At 41.3% G+C, this 17,214-nt stretch overlaps 1 protein-coding gene across 2 annotated transcripts in view; it reads right to left on the bottom strand.

Moving 5' to 3' along the window:
* The window catches only part of gabbr1a (gamma-aminobutyric acid (GABA) B receptor, 1a), a 62,694-nt gene that overhangs the window by 34,754 nt on the left and 10,726 nt on the right, over positions 1-17,214 (bottom strand). For both annotated transcript variants that reach the window (XM_068570790.1, XM_068570788.1), the window contains 3 exons: positions 15,425-15,442; positions 8,365-8,525; positions 1,036-1,170 (listed from right to left, as the gene is read on the bottom strand). In XM_068570790.1, coding sequence (XP_068426891.1) covers positions 1,036-1,170; positions 8,365-8,525; positions 15,425-15,442 — 314 coding nt within the window. The remainder of the gene's footprint in view (positions 1-1,035; positions 1,171-8,364; positions 8,526-15,424; positions 15,443-17,214) is intronic.

The raw sequence follows: 17,214 nt of genomic DNA, 5'->3' as shown, positions 1-17,214 counted from the left end.
CCAAAGGGTTCTGAATAGTAAATGGCTTTTTATATAGAGATACCATGCAGGGTAGTTTGGGTTTTTACGTGTTCAGGTTTTGAGATTTCTATCTCCGAGATTTCTGCCTCCACTTAAATAAAGTGGAGGTGAATCCAGAGACCCTGCTGTGAAACCAAAATAGCCCCTCTATGAAAACGGTTGACAGTGTGCTCTGTGGATATCTAGAGGAACAGAGACACTGGAAAAATATGTTGAATTTTAAAATGTCACGCCTCGATGATGTAAACCCCCATAAACACAATTCCATCCACCGGCATTGCTTTGGGTTTGGCGGCTGAAATCTTACCGCCATACCATCTCACCGCCTGAACCCACTAAACCAAAACATAACCGGATACTACCAGAGATAAGAGAAGATATCAGCACTGGCACCATTAAAAGGCATGCCGAAGTGACTATTAGGAGCTCATGTTTGCAATGTACCCATGTGTATACTTGGTTACTTTGATACTGAAGAAAACTTATATGTGGTGAATCTTACAGCTTCAATAAACCGCCTATGAACAGTATGCATAAAAAAGCTATATATATATATATATATATATATATATATATATATATATATATATATATATATATATATATATATATATGTATATATATGTATATATATATAGTATATATATATATATATGTATATATATATAGTATATAAAATCACCACAACGAAATGCAAGGGATTTATGGAGCATCTTTTCCCCATGATTTCAGGTGCATTGATGTTTATTGGCAATGGATAATGGAGATTAAATTAAATAAGTATGCTCTGGAAGTGGAAGTCTAAGTACACTTGTCTAAAAATATGTGTACCATGTCTGTGTGTTCAGATTTAAGGTACAAATATTGACGCCAGTTGCAGCTCACGTCTCACACCTCTCCTTGCGCAACCCGCCTTCAACATTATAAGAAAAACTCTGGGTTAAAATGACTTGGGATTAAAACAAAATGTCCTGAAAGCACACAGTTAGGCAAAATACAGTAAGAGACACCCACCACGATGAGGTTCCACATGCGAGCAGCTTCGGCCACGAGCGTGGAGACGCCGCTGCAGCCGGGCATCAGGACGATCTTGATGGGCTCGGTGTACAGAAGGTCATACAGCAACTTGGTGGCTTCTCCGGGGTCACACTGGAAGGACAAAATGACAAAGTGTTTAATGGATGGACGGACGAACAGATGGGATAGGCGGATCGATTTTAAGGATGAGAAATTACTTGAGGTGATTGAAAGAGAGAGACGGAAAATGAATCAGAGCAGGGGAAATGGGACAGATAAGGGTGAGGGAGACGGATGGAATGAGAGCAAAGGGTGAGGAACAAATAAGGAAGGGAGCGTGGGGGGATGGCGGGGACAGTAAACAGAAATAGAAAAAAGAAAACAGAGTAGATAAAGTAAATGGAAATGACATAGAAGAAGCTGTGTGCAACCTAAAGGCCAATGCAAATGTGAAGAGAAAAGGCAAGGAACATGAAGAAGAGGTCGAGTGAGGGAAACGCAAAAAAACAAAACAGACAAGGTCATGATGAAGTATAGAGTGTGTGTGGGGGTGGGGGGGGGGGGATATTTGAACAAAAGAAGCATGGAGCACCAAAAAGCAGAGGCAAATGTGAGGGGGAAAAGACAAGCTGGAGTAAATAAAGTGAACGCACAACACACTGTCCGCAAATCAAGACATGAAAACAGAAAGAAAGGGCCGCAACCAAACAAAAGCAAGCTCGACGGCCATAACAGCAGCGGCCATCACAAGTCATTACGCCCCTCCAATAAAGTCATTTACAGCATGTCTAGGTGGCTAGAGTGTGGCTGGAATGATCCATCACGGCTCTGTCAGCCAGATTACCGACAGGCCGTCACCGCCGCGCTGCTCATCAGAGTCACTGATAAACTGGCCTGACACATCCAATGATTCACCGTGGAAGAGGAGATGTGGCTCGCAAACACAAACACGCGCTTGCACAGTTAAAAAAAATACACTCCAGATGAGTGTCACAAACAATCGGACCACAGCCGATGATGACAGCGACCAACGCGGCTCCTAATTGGGGAGTTTGTATCAGCGGCAGAATTGTCTCTTTGAGGCAGCCCTCTGCTCTCTCTGAAGAGGTAATCGCCACTCAAGAACCAAGGAATATGCGGAATAGCTGGGCTCCTTATTGATTGATGTGTTTTCCATTAACTCTCAATTGGGTGGAATTATGGTGGTGTCATGTCATCGCAGAGAAAGTCAGGATGTTGTCATGCACTTAGATAATTCAATCTGAACCCAGTTAAAGTCTTCGTATGGTTAACTCCATGTAGGGAATTCGGCTTGAATTACTTGTATTTATTGGACCTGTTGAAACTGTGCATGTCATCAAGGTGATCACTGGAGGCGGTAGGAAAGGTCTCAGCTTCTGTAAAGTCTTCTGCATTGGCGCAGATTCAGCAGGAGCCTGGCCACCCGCAGTGGAATAATACTGTGATGTGGCTATATCGGGAGAAAAGGACATAGCAGGGTTTTAACTGTGAGCTAAACCTACGTCCACTTCTTTATTAATATTTGTTCGAGTGCTGACACTACACGCAGTGATTTATTAAAGTGTGCCACTTCTGAACTGCTTGCACTTTTTAAATAATGTCGTAGCAGCCATCGACACCTTTCTGCTATAATTTGCAGGATGAAATGTCCAACATGTCACGATATAGGTAATTTCATATATATATATCAAAATACGGCATGCTTTGTTGGTAATACAATCAACAGTTTATACAAAATAATTACATTGTTTTCAATACTCTGAATTAAATACTTAACAAATGAAAAGAACAGTGTAGTTTCTCATTTTATTAAGAACTTTAGTGCAAAATACTGTAATTAGGTGTTTGGAAAGAGTTGTATGTCATTGTCGGACTCATGATAGTCAGAATTTTTTTTATTTATTTCATGCATTTTTCTTCCTTGTCAAAACCTGGTGCGTACATTACCAAAGATTCAACTCGGTCAGAGATTCAGGTGCTAGCAGCGACTAACGTAGCCTCAGGCCTCAAGCAGAGAGGAGGAGAGGGTCACAGTGGTCTGGTGAGCTCTCTTCACATCTCATACTCAACACTGAACCCTAGATTTTGATTTGAAGAAGCTTTAGAAGAAGCTTTAAAAGAAAATTTAGAAGAAGCGTGTAAGTATACCTTGACTTTTGCCACAGTTATGTATCTCAAAGGTGAAAAATGCACCTTGACTCGATTCTGTCGTACTGTGAACACATTAGTTTAGTGTATTTGGCGAAATGTATTCAATTCGGTCAGCTGGACTGAAACTCCATTTTGCTGCAAGAGAGGTTTGAGGATTTTCTATGAATGTTTTGATACTTTTTTTAACCCTTTAGCACTGACCCACGGGACACGAGCCTGAAGTAAGACTTTCATAGACTGTTAAACTTACATGAATAGGAGCATATAATATACCTCTATGAATTAGAGTCTCATCTTTTTGGAGACTGGTTTAAAAAAAATACTCCAATGTGCAGCAGAGCATACAACAGAGGATAATTGAAACCTGTAAAATGTACAACAACCACTAACAGTGTATTAAATCCTTGAAAACTGGATTTTCAAATGTATCACAAGGGTTAAAAGATCAAAGACAGATCATTTGTTTTCATTTACACTTCACCACAAAGGGCAGTGTGGCGTGATGGCACCAAACCCGGCAGCAAAAGAAGTATTAGAAAATGCACACGTGCACTGCCAGCCACTCTCAAACCACTGGTTCATTCGTATCGACTCGTTAAGCAGCTTCACAACATTGATGTCATATAGGAATAGTCAACCTTGTACCACATGCGGGCTGAGAGGCTGCAGGTTTTCCTCCCGATCAATCACTACCCCAGCTGATTTTACAGATCACTTCCTCCTCTCTGGTAAAAGCAGCTGCTGTAGCCTGTCTGTTGCCTTCTGCCTCATAAAAAACAAATTCCTGTGTTATCTTTAAGGAAGCGAGCTGCAGATTGACGTACAGGGTTTTTTTTTAAATACTGCCTTTTCTGGAGGTTGTTTGTGTTCCCTGTCACTGTGGCAGTGGGCTGGTCGCATGCTGAGCAGAAGCTTGTTAGCTTTCTGGTGTTACAGTGTTTTAACTATACTCTGATGAGGGGTAATTCTGTGCTGAATATCTTTTAATTATATAAGAAATCAGTCATTACAATCCAACCTTTCACAGCGTTCAATGACAGCTTGTTTGTATACATTTTCCAAATTACTCACAGCTTGGGAATTAGAATTAAACCAGAAGGGCACTCGGAGAGCACAGACCTCTGCCAAGACCATGCCCTATGTCGCAATGTCAACAAAAGGGAAAAATGGTTTGGGTATCCGCCCTGTGATTGGGAGCCGTTGCAGAATTGAAAAGGGTTCTTCCCCTGCCAATGCTACACCCTTCCACCAAGCTTCAGGGAAATACTGCCAGTAATGTTTCCATAATCCTGCAGACAAACAAACAGACCAAACCGAAAAACACAACCTCCTTCGGCGAGGCAATGCAGATACTGACCTCCAGTTTAGGTCATTATTTTCACATATACAATATCTCTCAACATGTTTAGTCAATATTATTTTCCTACTTATTATCTCATGTTGAAAAATCTATCTTTACATAACATTTTAAAAAGAAATTGAAACAAAACCGGCAACGATTTAGATTGCAATGTTTAAATATAGTTGCAGAAGCATTTAAATGAACGGCAAACCAATCACTAGTAGACAAACATCCTTAAAATTCTTTATCCCTTGTCACAAATAAAATAAGCCTGCCTTAGTTGTTTGATTTTACAAGGTCAAATTACCCTTAATATGCATACCGGAAGAGCAAAAGCTTGCATGCAGGAATGAATTCAGTCGCTACACCCTTTAGAGTTCCTTGTAGACTGCACAGGAATATAACGGCGGTCTGTTCTTGAATCACTCCATCCCTGAATCTTGTGTTTTGACGAGGGTGAGAAAATAAAAACTGTTTTGGTAACAAAAGGGGAAACACGGGGCAGTAAGAGGTGAAAAAGCACGCAGTATCCCTTATGAAAAAAACATAGAGAGAGAAACAGGCTGTTGGCAGGTATGCCATAAAGGTTGAAGAATCTCTGCTATTCTTGGAGGTCTGTCTTTTACAACCCCCTGGAGTCATCACCATTTCCACTTTCATTTCCAAGCCTCCTTTGCTCATGAGAGCGCCTGGATTGACGGCCCTCGATGCCATTCACATACACATTTACTGACACACACACACATCAGTGTACATCTACCTTTGAGAGGACACTCGTTGACATAACGTATTCCCGAGCCCCTTACCCTAAACTTAATCACATCAACTAAAGGCCTAAGCTCAACCTTTACCCTTACCATAACCCAAACATAACCTAAACCTTTAAATCTGATCCCTCAAACAAGCCATTGAAAATATGAGGACTGTCCCCACTTTGAAGGTGAACTCAAGTTGGTGCTCACAAAGGTAGATATACAAGTACACACACTGACAGACACACACACACACACACACACACACACACACACACCCTGTCATAAAAAATGCACTCGTACTGCTACATGTACACACACACGTGACATCGCACTGCCACCTCTGTCGCTGTCCTTGGTGCTGAAAACCCCTGAGCCAATAACAGTGCTGTCGTTAACATGCCTATGCAGCCTTTCCAATCAGTCAAACCCAGCTCACGGAGACCTTTGAATGAAACCGAATGTTCCCCGGGCTGAGGAGCGCGGGAGAAGACACTGGCTCGTCATAATACACTCTAATTACACTCCAGATTGAATAATACAAAAAGAGTGTGAAGGGGGGATAAGATAAGGGCCTGGGGGGCAGCCTATATGTTGAATCTCAAAGCATGTGCAGCTACATCTCCTAATTTCTTCATAATTACATCTGGTGCCCGGATTCAGGCGTGTGCCCCAATGCATGACATGCATGGGGACCAGTGATGAATACTGGTTGCGCCACAGTGAATGGGGAAATGGTGTCACGGCTGCCAATTAAAATAAAGGACAAGAGTGAGGGAAGCACCTTGTTTCACCATTTCTCTGTATCTCCACTGTCTCACTCCATCACTGTTAATAATTGATCAAAGTTTGCAGTCTCGGCTTTGATATATCCATGGCAACGGCCTGCGCAGAGAGTGTGTGTCTGCATGTACCGCATGTGTGTGTTTGTACGCGTCTGTCCGTGTGTGTGTGTGTAGATTTCAGAAGGCTGTAAATAGTCTGATGCTGTCGCCAGAATAGCCAGAGAAACAAGCCGTTCTGCTACCACGGGGTATCTGCATCCATTAAAGGGACAGGCTGGGATTAAGTGTTGAGCTTCATGAATATTGTATGATGTTGTACAAGCTGAGGACATCGCTTGATACTCCCAAACCTAATGGTCACTGGTGTGTGAATGTGTGTTTAAGCACCTGTCTGCCGAATCCAAGTCAAACTTTAACGCATGCCTTGTGCTCTTGTGACTTGAAAGACACAACAAAAAAAAATAAAAAAGTGCCTCATCCTGATAAATTCAGGTCAAGAGAATCTGCTGCGGAATTGCACTCCTCCAGCCTCGATCTTGAGATGCAAACAAAGGGCCAGTTCCACCCCTGTCTTAATCTCACAGTTAAACAAAGGAGTTGCGCTCACAAGGTGGAGAATCGCTCTCTGACCAAACAAGAAAGCGTGAGCCGTCATAACTGCATGTAAATATCACAGCTAATTAATCCCTCTTCATATAATTGCTGTTCAAACCTCCCAGAGAGTAAGATCCTCATTACAATTCCAGCCATGTGAGATGCGTTTGCAATAAGAAGGTAAAAAAAAAAAAAAAAACTCGTTCCAAACACACTGTACCCTGAGCAAGAGCAATAAATTCTCTCCTGGACTTAATTCAAGGAATTAGCCTGCGTCGCTCAGACAATGTTATACCAGCCTCTGTGAGCTGTTCTATTCAAAGGATCTGCATCTATTTATCGAGCCGGAGGCGCCACTGACTCCTGAAGCACGAGGAGAGATGTTCCCCCCAATCCCTATGAAATCTGCTCATGCCATTGCTTTATCTTTACGTTCATGGCAGCTACATCGGCCTGCTTCACTACACTTGTAATCAGAGGATGCACGCACACGTTTTCATCTGTTTAGCATTTGATTGCAAAGAACAAGGTGTATGCGTGACACATTGTGAATAAGCATGCACTGTACTATCAGCTCTGCATACATCCAGCACATGAATTTGCACACATATTTTTTACAGAGCTGAAATCTTATTTGTTTCTGTGGTTTGCTTCAAGAGTAACTGTGTTGCCATGCCAACTCTCCCTCTCTCTCTCTCTTCCTGTCTCTCTCTCTCTCACACACACATGCAGACACACATTCGCTATCCCCCTGCTATTCTGTTTAACAGGATTCCAATGCAGAGCCTCGTACACCAATCAGAATAAAGCTGGTAGCACATTTCTAACCAGTCCCAGTACAGTTAACTGTTTGGTGCCCCGGCCGCTCTCCAGGCATCTGTCCTGCAGCATGATTGATAATGACCCTACAGAGGGGACATCCAGTAATTGTTTTCATGTGCCTCCACTCATCCCACTGATGGGAAAAATGATTCCTTTTGGAAGGAAAAACTTGCAGAATAACAATTAGGACAGGTAGCACAAGGCGCAAATAGAGCTGCTTCTTCTTTTCTTTTTTTCAAACAGAGCTAGATAATGTGCTTTTTAATTAAAGTCTAGTGAAGTCAGTGTTGTGGGTGGCAATCTGGGGCAGCCAGGGGAAATGAAACCAGTCAGGGGGGCGGATATTGGATTTATAGTTGATAATGTTGACATTTTAAAATACCACCGTGATTAATGATTGATGAGCAACAAGCGGGAGGTGTGTTTGTTCATTGAACACTAAAACCAGCACTGGCAGCCCCCTTTGTGAGGCAGAGTGAAGACTTGAGGGTTAGTTATCAACGCGGTGACCTTTTTATGAAAAGCTCCTCTTTGAGATCTGTGACTTGGGAAAAGGCGGATAGGTGTTGCTAAACTCGCAGCCCGTCCGGTTCACTTTGGCAAAGTGACATTTAATATATCTGCTGAGGATCTAAAAATAAAACATAATAAGCTCCATAAATTCAGAAAAGCCTTGTTTCAGTGCAAAAGGAAGTATCCATGGATAGCAGATGATTTTCAACACACGTGAAATGACACAACAGACTGAGTTGCACCTCGTGTGATAATTTGAGAGGCAGATGATTAGACCCCTCAAGGACTGACACCACACACCACTTGTGCGCGCACCTCCTCCTGACTCCCCACCACATGCACTCACCATGCTGTCGTAGTGGATGAGCTCCAACTCGTAGTCGGGCAGGATGTCGCTCCTGTTGTTCACCAGATCCAGGGCCATCTGAGCAGAGGGCATGCACGCCTGGCCGCCAGGCCAGCCTCCGCTCATGGGGAACAGCGCTCCGATGTACAGCTTCTTCTTGCCTGCGGATGGCCGTGGCCAGAAGAGGAGAAGTGCGATGAGCGATGCCCGGAGCAGGAACGGCGCGCGGGTTAGTACCCGCGGAGGACTTCTGCAGACCACCACCATGGTTCCAGGTGAGCTGAACTCTTCAGGTGCCTCCCGGTGCTGCAGCGCGAGCCAGGCTTATTTTAAATGCAATTTTTATGTCGTTTTTTTGGCAACTAAAACATAAGTGAGCTCAACACGTGTCCGGCTCCTTTAAACTGGACTGGAGTTTGGATTCAACGTTGCAGCTATTTACTTTTAATTACCGATGTTTAGCGAATCGAGTAAATGAATCGAGTCGGCGTATCATTTTGCATAATGCATGGGTAATAATTACACTTGGCGTGCGCGATATTTTCGGGGACCAAGTCAAACACAGTTCAGGCTCGTAGCGATCACGCGAGGACACGCGGCTTGCTGCTCGCCTCGAGATGCTCGTCAGTCAAGTTTCGATCCTGCAATCCGACCCACATCCACGCGATTCCTCGCACTCGGCGCAGCTGAACTAACGCATTGCTTTCTGCTTGCGATCGATCAAGAATATTGGAGCGCGCGTTTTACGCTACGAAAGAAGAAGGAAAAAGAGGACGCGAGAATTTGTATCTTGAGTCCTCGCCGAGCGCGTCAATCGGGTCAAATGAGTGTAGATTGGGAGCTGCAGCTAAAAAAAACAGCACAACAACTGGAGAGTGAACTGAGAGCTGAAGCAGCAGAAAATAGCAGGCAGCATCTCTCTCTTCCCTCTTTTAACGCAGCCGTATTCCAACAGATGAGACGATTTGCCGCGGAAAAGCAGGCGCGCCAGAGCTCTGCGTCTGATCCACTGCAGCACCGGCAGGCTGAGTGTGTGTGTGTGTGTGTGTGTGTGTGTGTGTGTGTGTGTGTGTGTGTGTGTTTGTGTGTGCGTCTATGTGTGTGTATGTTTGTGTGTGTGTGTGTGTGTGTGTGTGTGTGTGTGTGTGTGTGTGTGTGAGAGAGAGAGAGAGAGAGAGAGAGAGAGAGAGAGAGAGAGAGAGAGAGAGAGAGAGAGAGAGAACAAGTCTGAAATGTATGCAGAGAGAGAGAGGGAGAGAGAGAGGGAGGAGAGAGAGATGAGTGGTTGGGTTGTGAGGGAGCTCTGGGCAAAATCTCCTCAAAGGTTTTCTAATGAGTTACATGCAGCGCTTAACTTGAGACAGTACATCCACTCCACCAGAGTCACACACAACCTCTTTTTTTCTTTTTCTTTGTCACATGTTCCTCTTTGCATTTGGCTTCTTTTACTCCCACCACTTGGCATTTGGCTCACACTGCAGCCCAGCGTTTCCAAAATCCATTTCTGATCAATGCATCAGCTCCAAGAAGCCAGCATTGGACACATTTAAATGTTACCAGGCGAAGTTAAATCATAATAACAATTAGTCTTGAAGGGGACATGAACGTGTGAACCACATTTCATGGCAATCTATCCACACAAAATAAAGTCAGGGGATTTCAAAAGTCAGGAGGATTTATCCTCTGGGTAACACAATTGCCTCTACAGAATTTTAATGCCAATCCATCACATATTTGTTTAGATATTTCTGCCTGTGAGCAAAGTTAAGTATATACACAGACCAACATCCACATTGCCATGATACTATAGGCTTTGAACCTGCACGATCAATAGTTAGTTAAATACAGCTGACACAATGTTAGCATGTGACTTTTAGCCTATTTAGACATATACCTATAGATGCTGCTTGACCTGCAAATCAATAGCTCCATGCTTGCTGGCCCAGCACACGTGAGCGGTGAGCAGACCGGCTCTGTAACCAACTCTGCTAATGCATATAGGCCATTTCATCTCTGCCTCCTCTCCGCGGCCAAGTCCATGCAGTGCTGCAGACGCTGCTTTCAGAAATAAGCAAGAAATGTGGCAGGCAGGATCAGTCAGAGGTGACTTCATTTCATTTCTGGGAAAAGCGACGTAGTGTAGATAAGAGAAAGAGACTGGGCTGCCGGCACACCTGTTTGAATCGTCTGTTCACATCCCTTTTTGTAACTCTGACACACAAAGACATGCGAGCATGCAGCCACACCACCCGGCGCATATAACTAGGACACACAAAGGCAGAATGGAGTTCAAGCCTTTACGGTCAAAAAACATATATGATTGCAAGAATTTACAGTATCGCTTTTATTTTGGACCAACTCCCACTTGGGCTTACACAATAAATGATTACAAATACTAAAACCAAATACATATTTTAAATGTTGAGTTTAGCTCGAAAGGCAAATGCAAAGAAATGGTTTAGACCAGGTATCTCTATAGACTGGTGATATCTTTTTTGAAACACTTATATTGGACAAAATCCCTTGTCCATGAGGCTTCATTTGGGAGAAGGGCATTTCCTTGAAACATCCTTCTTTCTAAATTGGTTTTATTTATTTTATTTCATGTTTTTTTTCTTCTTTTTTCATGTCAAATTAAAATCGGTTCTATTTTTGTGTTCAAACATCTGATTAAAAAAACGGAAAAGATGGATCATTCTGTAAAATTATTAAACTAAAGATGAATGTGTGCAGTGCTGCTCTAATGTGATCCTAAATGAATGAGTTACGTATTTTTCACCAGAAAAAAACAAAAAAAACAATCACAATGTAATTCTCTGAAATTGACTTTGCATGTTTTTGGAGACACATCTGCCAACATCATTTGATTTTGATGAATCCTTTAAGGGATGTTACATCTCGAGGTTAACAGCTTGTTACTAGTTAAGATCTACAGTTTGAAAACAATACAGTTTTTTTTTATCATTATGCACTCCACTGTTAATTCATTTCATGCTGTGGTTTTTCTATTTCCTGTGCAAGCGTTCTAATTGTAATGTGATATCAGTGTTAAAGTTCCCTTTTGAAAATTACTTACTACAGCAATTGAGAAGGAGACCATTATTTCTCCAGTCGAAATTAAAAACACTCTGTAGTTAGGCGATGGAGTCTGACTATTGTATCACCCTGGTTCATTACCCAAATCTCATTATCTGGCTATCTTTATGTCGCAGAGAGCGATTCAGATCCAGCAGCTAACAAGGCCTCACAGGCTGAGGCGAGTGTAGTGATCATCTGCTGGCATTTGCCTTCCACTTCCACCTCCTCATCCTCGCTACCACGGCGTGACCCATCCAACGCACCATCAATTATTCAGCCGTGAACTTTATATGCTTCTTTTTTTAATCCCCCTGCTCCGTAATCCTACGGCCAACACATGTCCCATGCAGCAGCATGGGACAGTGCAGTGTTAACAACCCCCGTGGCGGCCACATTCAGATGAGACATTCACTGTGGCACAGCCTGGAGAAGGAGCAATGGAGACACCAGTGCTGTAACATGTTGCTGAGCCGCTTTAATGAGGGCCTTGTACTGTACGCTTGTGTGTCTGCAGTTTGCACACTGCATCCTGACGGATAATGGCCCGTTTTTCTTCCGGGCAGATGTGTTGGTTTTGAAGGTTCCCCTTTTTGTAACATTTGATTACATCGTCCTCCACTTGCAGAGCACACGGTATTCAAGGGGCAATCTGAATCATTGTGAAAATGATTGCGACGACAGAAATGTACTGTGTAAAATCAATCAGTATTTCGATTTGTAAGATGCTGACATTTTGTTTAGTAGGTGTTTTTCTCACACAATGCTGAGGGTACAAGTCAGATCCTGTTTCTTTGTGTGGAGATGAGAGTTTGGTCAAAGAGAGTTTCTCAAAGCATTCGATGTGTTCGTCTAACTTTGCTTGTTGGGCCAGATGTGCGAGGTAAAAAAGGAGGGTGTTTTAACAGAGTATAATTATTAGACTAACAATTTATGAATGTTCTCCAGGACGCTATAAAAATACAGTTCATTATGCAGTAAAAAGTTCTAACTTTGATACAGCATCATCATTACATAAATTGTCCAGCAGCAGCACAACACACACTAGTTTCCAATACTCTGCAGCGCCTCAGTTATTAGAGTAATATATCATGCCTAAATATCACGGTGGAGGGGAGTTGAGAATAATAAGTTCATTGTTCGACTGTAAAAAAAAAAGTACCCTGCCACTAGGGCACAGCTTTATAGAAGCATTTTGTAACCAGTTTCATGAGCATAGATATGAAGAAGGAATATCCTCTGCTATATCACTCTGACCATGTTTTAGATTCATACGCTTTAAAACTCAATTTCTTGTCATGTGCGACCAAACAGATGACTCATGGCAAGTTTAAAGCGCTGCTAAAATCCCAGTGAAATGATACAGCCCTTCTTTTACAGGATGAGGTTGACCACATTTTGTCTTCGCAAATCCCACGAGAAGACGAAAAACTTCAATAAATTAATCCAGCTTTACCTCTACTGGTACTGTATGTGTGGCCAAACACTGATATACTGTATCTTATTCCTCTGTCCCAAAGAGCTCTTATTTTCTACGGCAGCTGGATGCTATTGTTGTCAAAACTATTAAAAACACATCAGTGAGCCTTTCTGTGCTTTGATTACGATGAACAGGGGCACTGTAGTTTATTTTGAGTCAGTCCCACAGACACTGTCCTGCTGCTGTAAATACTCCCCGGTGCACCAAATGTGTATTACTTCACCACTGAAAATAGTCTCCAACAAAAGATCTATTTTTATTTCTGTTTCACTAACATTTGCTAGTATCTCCCATGTTGCTATTAAATCACTCTATTCAAAATGAAACTTTGTCAAAAAGACAAAATAACTCACTGACAATTGTTTGTGTACATGAACACAATGTTTTGACCACAAGTAGGAAGTAAACGAATGCAATACTGCTTTCGGAAAGAGAGATTAAAACATATATATATATATATATATATATATATATATATATATATATATATATATATATATATATATATATATATATATATATGTTTTAATCATATTGCTTTAATGTCTGTGAGCTTCAACATTCTAAGAAACAATCATCTGAAAACAATTTTATAGATTAGTAAATAGAATATTCTAAATATACAACGCAGAGTGTGTATACGTACGTATACAAAGAGAGTTTATTTAGAACAGATAGAGTTTGATTTCTGCTTTGCACTTGGAAGAAACGAAATGTAGCGATGCAATCCTACTGCATATAATCCCCTCACACACACGCACACACGCACACACACACACACACACACACACACACACACACACACACACACACACACACACACACAGGGTAGAGCAGACACAGACAGGAGCAGGGTATTAACCTTTCTCCCGCTGAGGAGGCAGTAAGTGGGTGGTGATGGCACATGCAGTGGAGAGGAAGGGAGAGAGAGAGAGAGAGAGAGAGAGAGAGAGAGAGAGAGAGAGAGAGAGAGAGAGAGAGAGAGAGAGAGCAGACCCAGAAGGAGGTCATTTTTGAGACAGAAGATGGTAATTTCTATTTGAGGCAACTCTGTTCTCTACTGCTTTGTTAATTATGTGTTTGTCAAGTCCGTTCGTGACATTTGAAAAGTTAAAAAAAAAAAAAAATCTTAGCAACTTCTGGGACTACTTGCCTGAAACTATATCTGAAATTGTGTGTGTGCATATTGTGTGTGCATGTGTTTGAGGGAACAGGTGTGTTTGTCTTGTGAAAAGAGGAACACAGATCTGTACCTAATTCATTAGTGAGTGTTGTGATCCTTCCAAGGATTGTAGCTTGTGTATGATTCAATGTCTTGCCAATTCCTAATGTGGTGACATAACTGTGCAAGAGGGTGAGCCATCCTGCAACAGTAACACATGTATTCATCATCCTTTGCCTTGATCAGATAAAATGTCAGCACTATAGTTGATGTTTTGACTCTTTTTTTTCCGGGACAAGCTGGCTAGGTGCATGAGGTCCTCTTCAGAAATGACCTGTTGCGAACTGCAGGTCTAATTGCGCTGTATGTCGGATTGGGGTTTGTGAGAATATTTATTCCACAACTGATTATGTTTAGACCTGCACGACGACAAACCCACAGCTTCTTCCTTTCCGACATCCATCTTGCTCTTACTCTAGAGGGCAGCAGCGTGTGTTGCAAATACCATTAGCATCTAACTAATGTACAATTTTCATTAAAATGTTGGAATTCAAATTATCTAAAGACATAAGTGGGTTAGTGTGGATGAGTTAAGAACGCTACCTCACTAATGATGCTTATGAGACGATTATGGAGTTTTAATCTTCTCTCTCTGTGCTTTTGATTCATAAAAGAAGGATTTGTTAAATACTCATGGGTAGACAAATGTTCCCTGTGTTAATTGGCAGGTATGTACTGTGGGGAATGCTGTCAGATAATACGTATGAGTTCTAATATTAGATATGAAAAATAATTTATTTAACTGCGTGTACAACTTCCATAATCTTGTTTCATAGGACAAGCTGTTCATAGAAGAAGTTTCCTTTTCCCTATGAAGTCAGACGTCATTTTCCAGCTTCAGGCTGCTGCTGCCCTCTTGTGGCTGCAGCACATATTGCATCTGCAGCACAGTATTGTGATAAATAAAGTTAAACAAGTAGATACACAATCTCTGTGTGCAGTGCACAGTTACATTCAGGTACATTACATCCAGCTATAAAAACAGAATAATCTGGATGAGGCATTTCATGTTACAGTATATTCATAAGGATTATATGATATTCAAACATATACACTTCTCAGTAAAATATTCTTAATTTCTGATTTTTTTATTTTGGCATGGAACCTTGTTTTTGTTTTGTTCAGCAACAAGTTTTTGTGCAAAAATAATATACAAATGTTTAATGTTTTAGTAGCACATACGTTCATGCTGGCTTTATTGTAAAACCATCATATAACTAACTATTGCAATGTAGTAATATTTGGTTATCATTGACGTGATAATAAGAATGAAAGATTCCTACCTGTGTAGTTTCTGTCATCTTTGTCAGGCAAAAACAAAAAGAAGCAAAAAGATCAGTTGATTAAGAAAAGCAATTCAAGTGGAAACAGAGCAGCTAACAGGAAGCAAAATACCATTGTACTCAAGAATTGATTAAGAAATGATCATGGTTTTTAATTGAATTATTCACTGTGATAATGTATAATTTGTAGTTATTTTGGTGCAGTCAAAAGTCAAATTATTTCCCTCCACTAGATGGCAGCAACACAGTGTTGCTGTCACCCTGAGAAATGCACTGCAGGTTGGCTGCTGAGCAGTCACTTCCTGTGAGAGATATTGTGTAATCCTACAATAGTGTACAAGCATACCACCAAAATGGACTGAAAACCTTACAATGTGTAGATACATACAATCATAAAGCCACAACATAAGAAATAAACAATCACAGTGTGTGAGGGAATCATAGAGCATTTAAAGATCTTAAAGTTTTTTGAACATTTTGTTACACAACAAGTCACTGTTCAGTCGCCCGGTCCAACCGGGCTGATGGTCCCTCTTTCGTCTCTTTTAATACAACCATTCCCATAGCAACTTTAGTTGGTTGCCATGCCAACTCCTCTGATGACCAGTTGGCAATCTCATATCTTTCAGTAAATCCTCATTTATTTGTCCTAATTTGGACAAATCTTTTCAGACCTGCCAACTGTTGTAAGCGAGAACACTCTCGGGTGTCGATGATATCACAAATACCCGCTCACACTCTCATCGTACATCCATTACGTATGTATCCCGTGTAGTTTAACGTGCGGACAGGTCTTCGCTTTTATTCATCGTTCTTGTGTTTTTTTGTACCTGCCCGTTGCCAAACCTGTTATGGATCACGCTCTAATTGGTTGAATCATTTATTGCCTAGCAACCGCGCTTGTCCGTAGGGAGAGCAGGTGTTTGTAATTATCTGTCATCTTTAAAACCTCGTGTTCCCATTTTTCTGTGAGGCCGGCAGCACAAGAGAGCATGTCTGCGTAATGAACTGGACGTTGTCTGTTTATTTGACGACAAGGAACGATTCTGCCAATAAAGAATCAGCTGGGGATTTAAATACATTCGCTGGGGCCAATCCTTTTCATTAAAGAACTCTACATTTTCACTTTACAATGTCAGAATGCGTATAACATTTAGCCAAGGACGAGGTAACTGCTGGTTGTATTTCATTAACTCAAAAACATTCCCTTTAACATCATCTTTGACAAGGAAAAGCCTCTCGCCCTCACGTCTGGACTCAGAGGATGATTGGCCTTTATGCTTGAAAAATCTGACACAATTAATTATCAAAATACTTCCAGATTCTAGGAATCTATTAATGGACAAATCGCTTCAGCTCGTAAATCGACAGTGAATCTTCAAAAATATATTTGTTTCTTAATCCTTTCTTCGGTGGTAAACAAAAAAAGGTCTGGGATTCTCATAACACAAAGAATCATCGATACTTATTTAAGATTTGTTTTTGACTTCAATTGATATTGATTAATATTTCCATATTCAAATCATAAATCAAAACCCACGTCTTCAGAACTGCTTTTAATGTGTGATTGTGTGCTATATGTTCTTATTGTTTTTATTTTTTATAGCTTTTAGGAAGATTTATAAATGTTGTGTACCATGTCTTTGATAAAAAGCGCTGTATAAATTAAATGCATTATCATTATTATTGAGAATTTAATTCAGAAACATTATAAAAAACTATTCACTATGGTTAAAATGTTCGCTGACTGCTTCCCTGCAGTGATGATAGATATCATTAATCACCAATTG

The sequence above is a fragment of the Clinocottus analis genome, unplaced genomic scaffold (genome assembly GCF_023055335.1).
Source record: "Clinocottus analis isolate CAN_PGR_092001 unplaced genomic scaffold, fCliAna1.0.p SCAF_9, whole genome shotgun sequence".
Lineage (NCBI taxonomy): Eukaryota > Metazoa > Chordata > Actinopteri > Perciformes > Cottidae > Clinocottus > Clinocottus analis.
The sequence above is the reverse complement of the archived record's forward strand: the minus strand, read 5'-3'. Positions and strand labels throughout refer to the sequence as shown.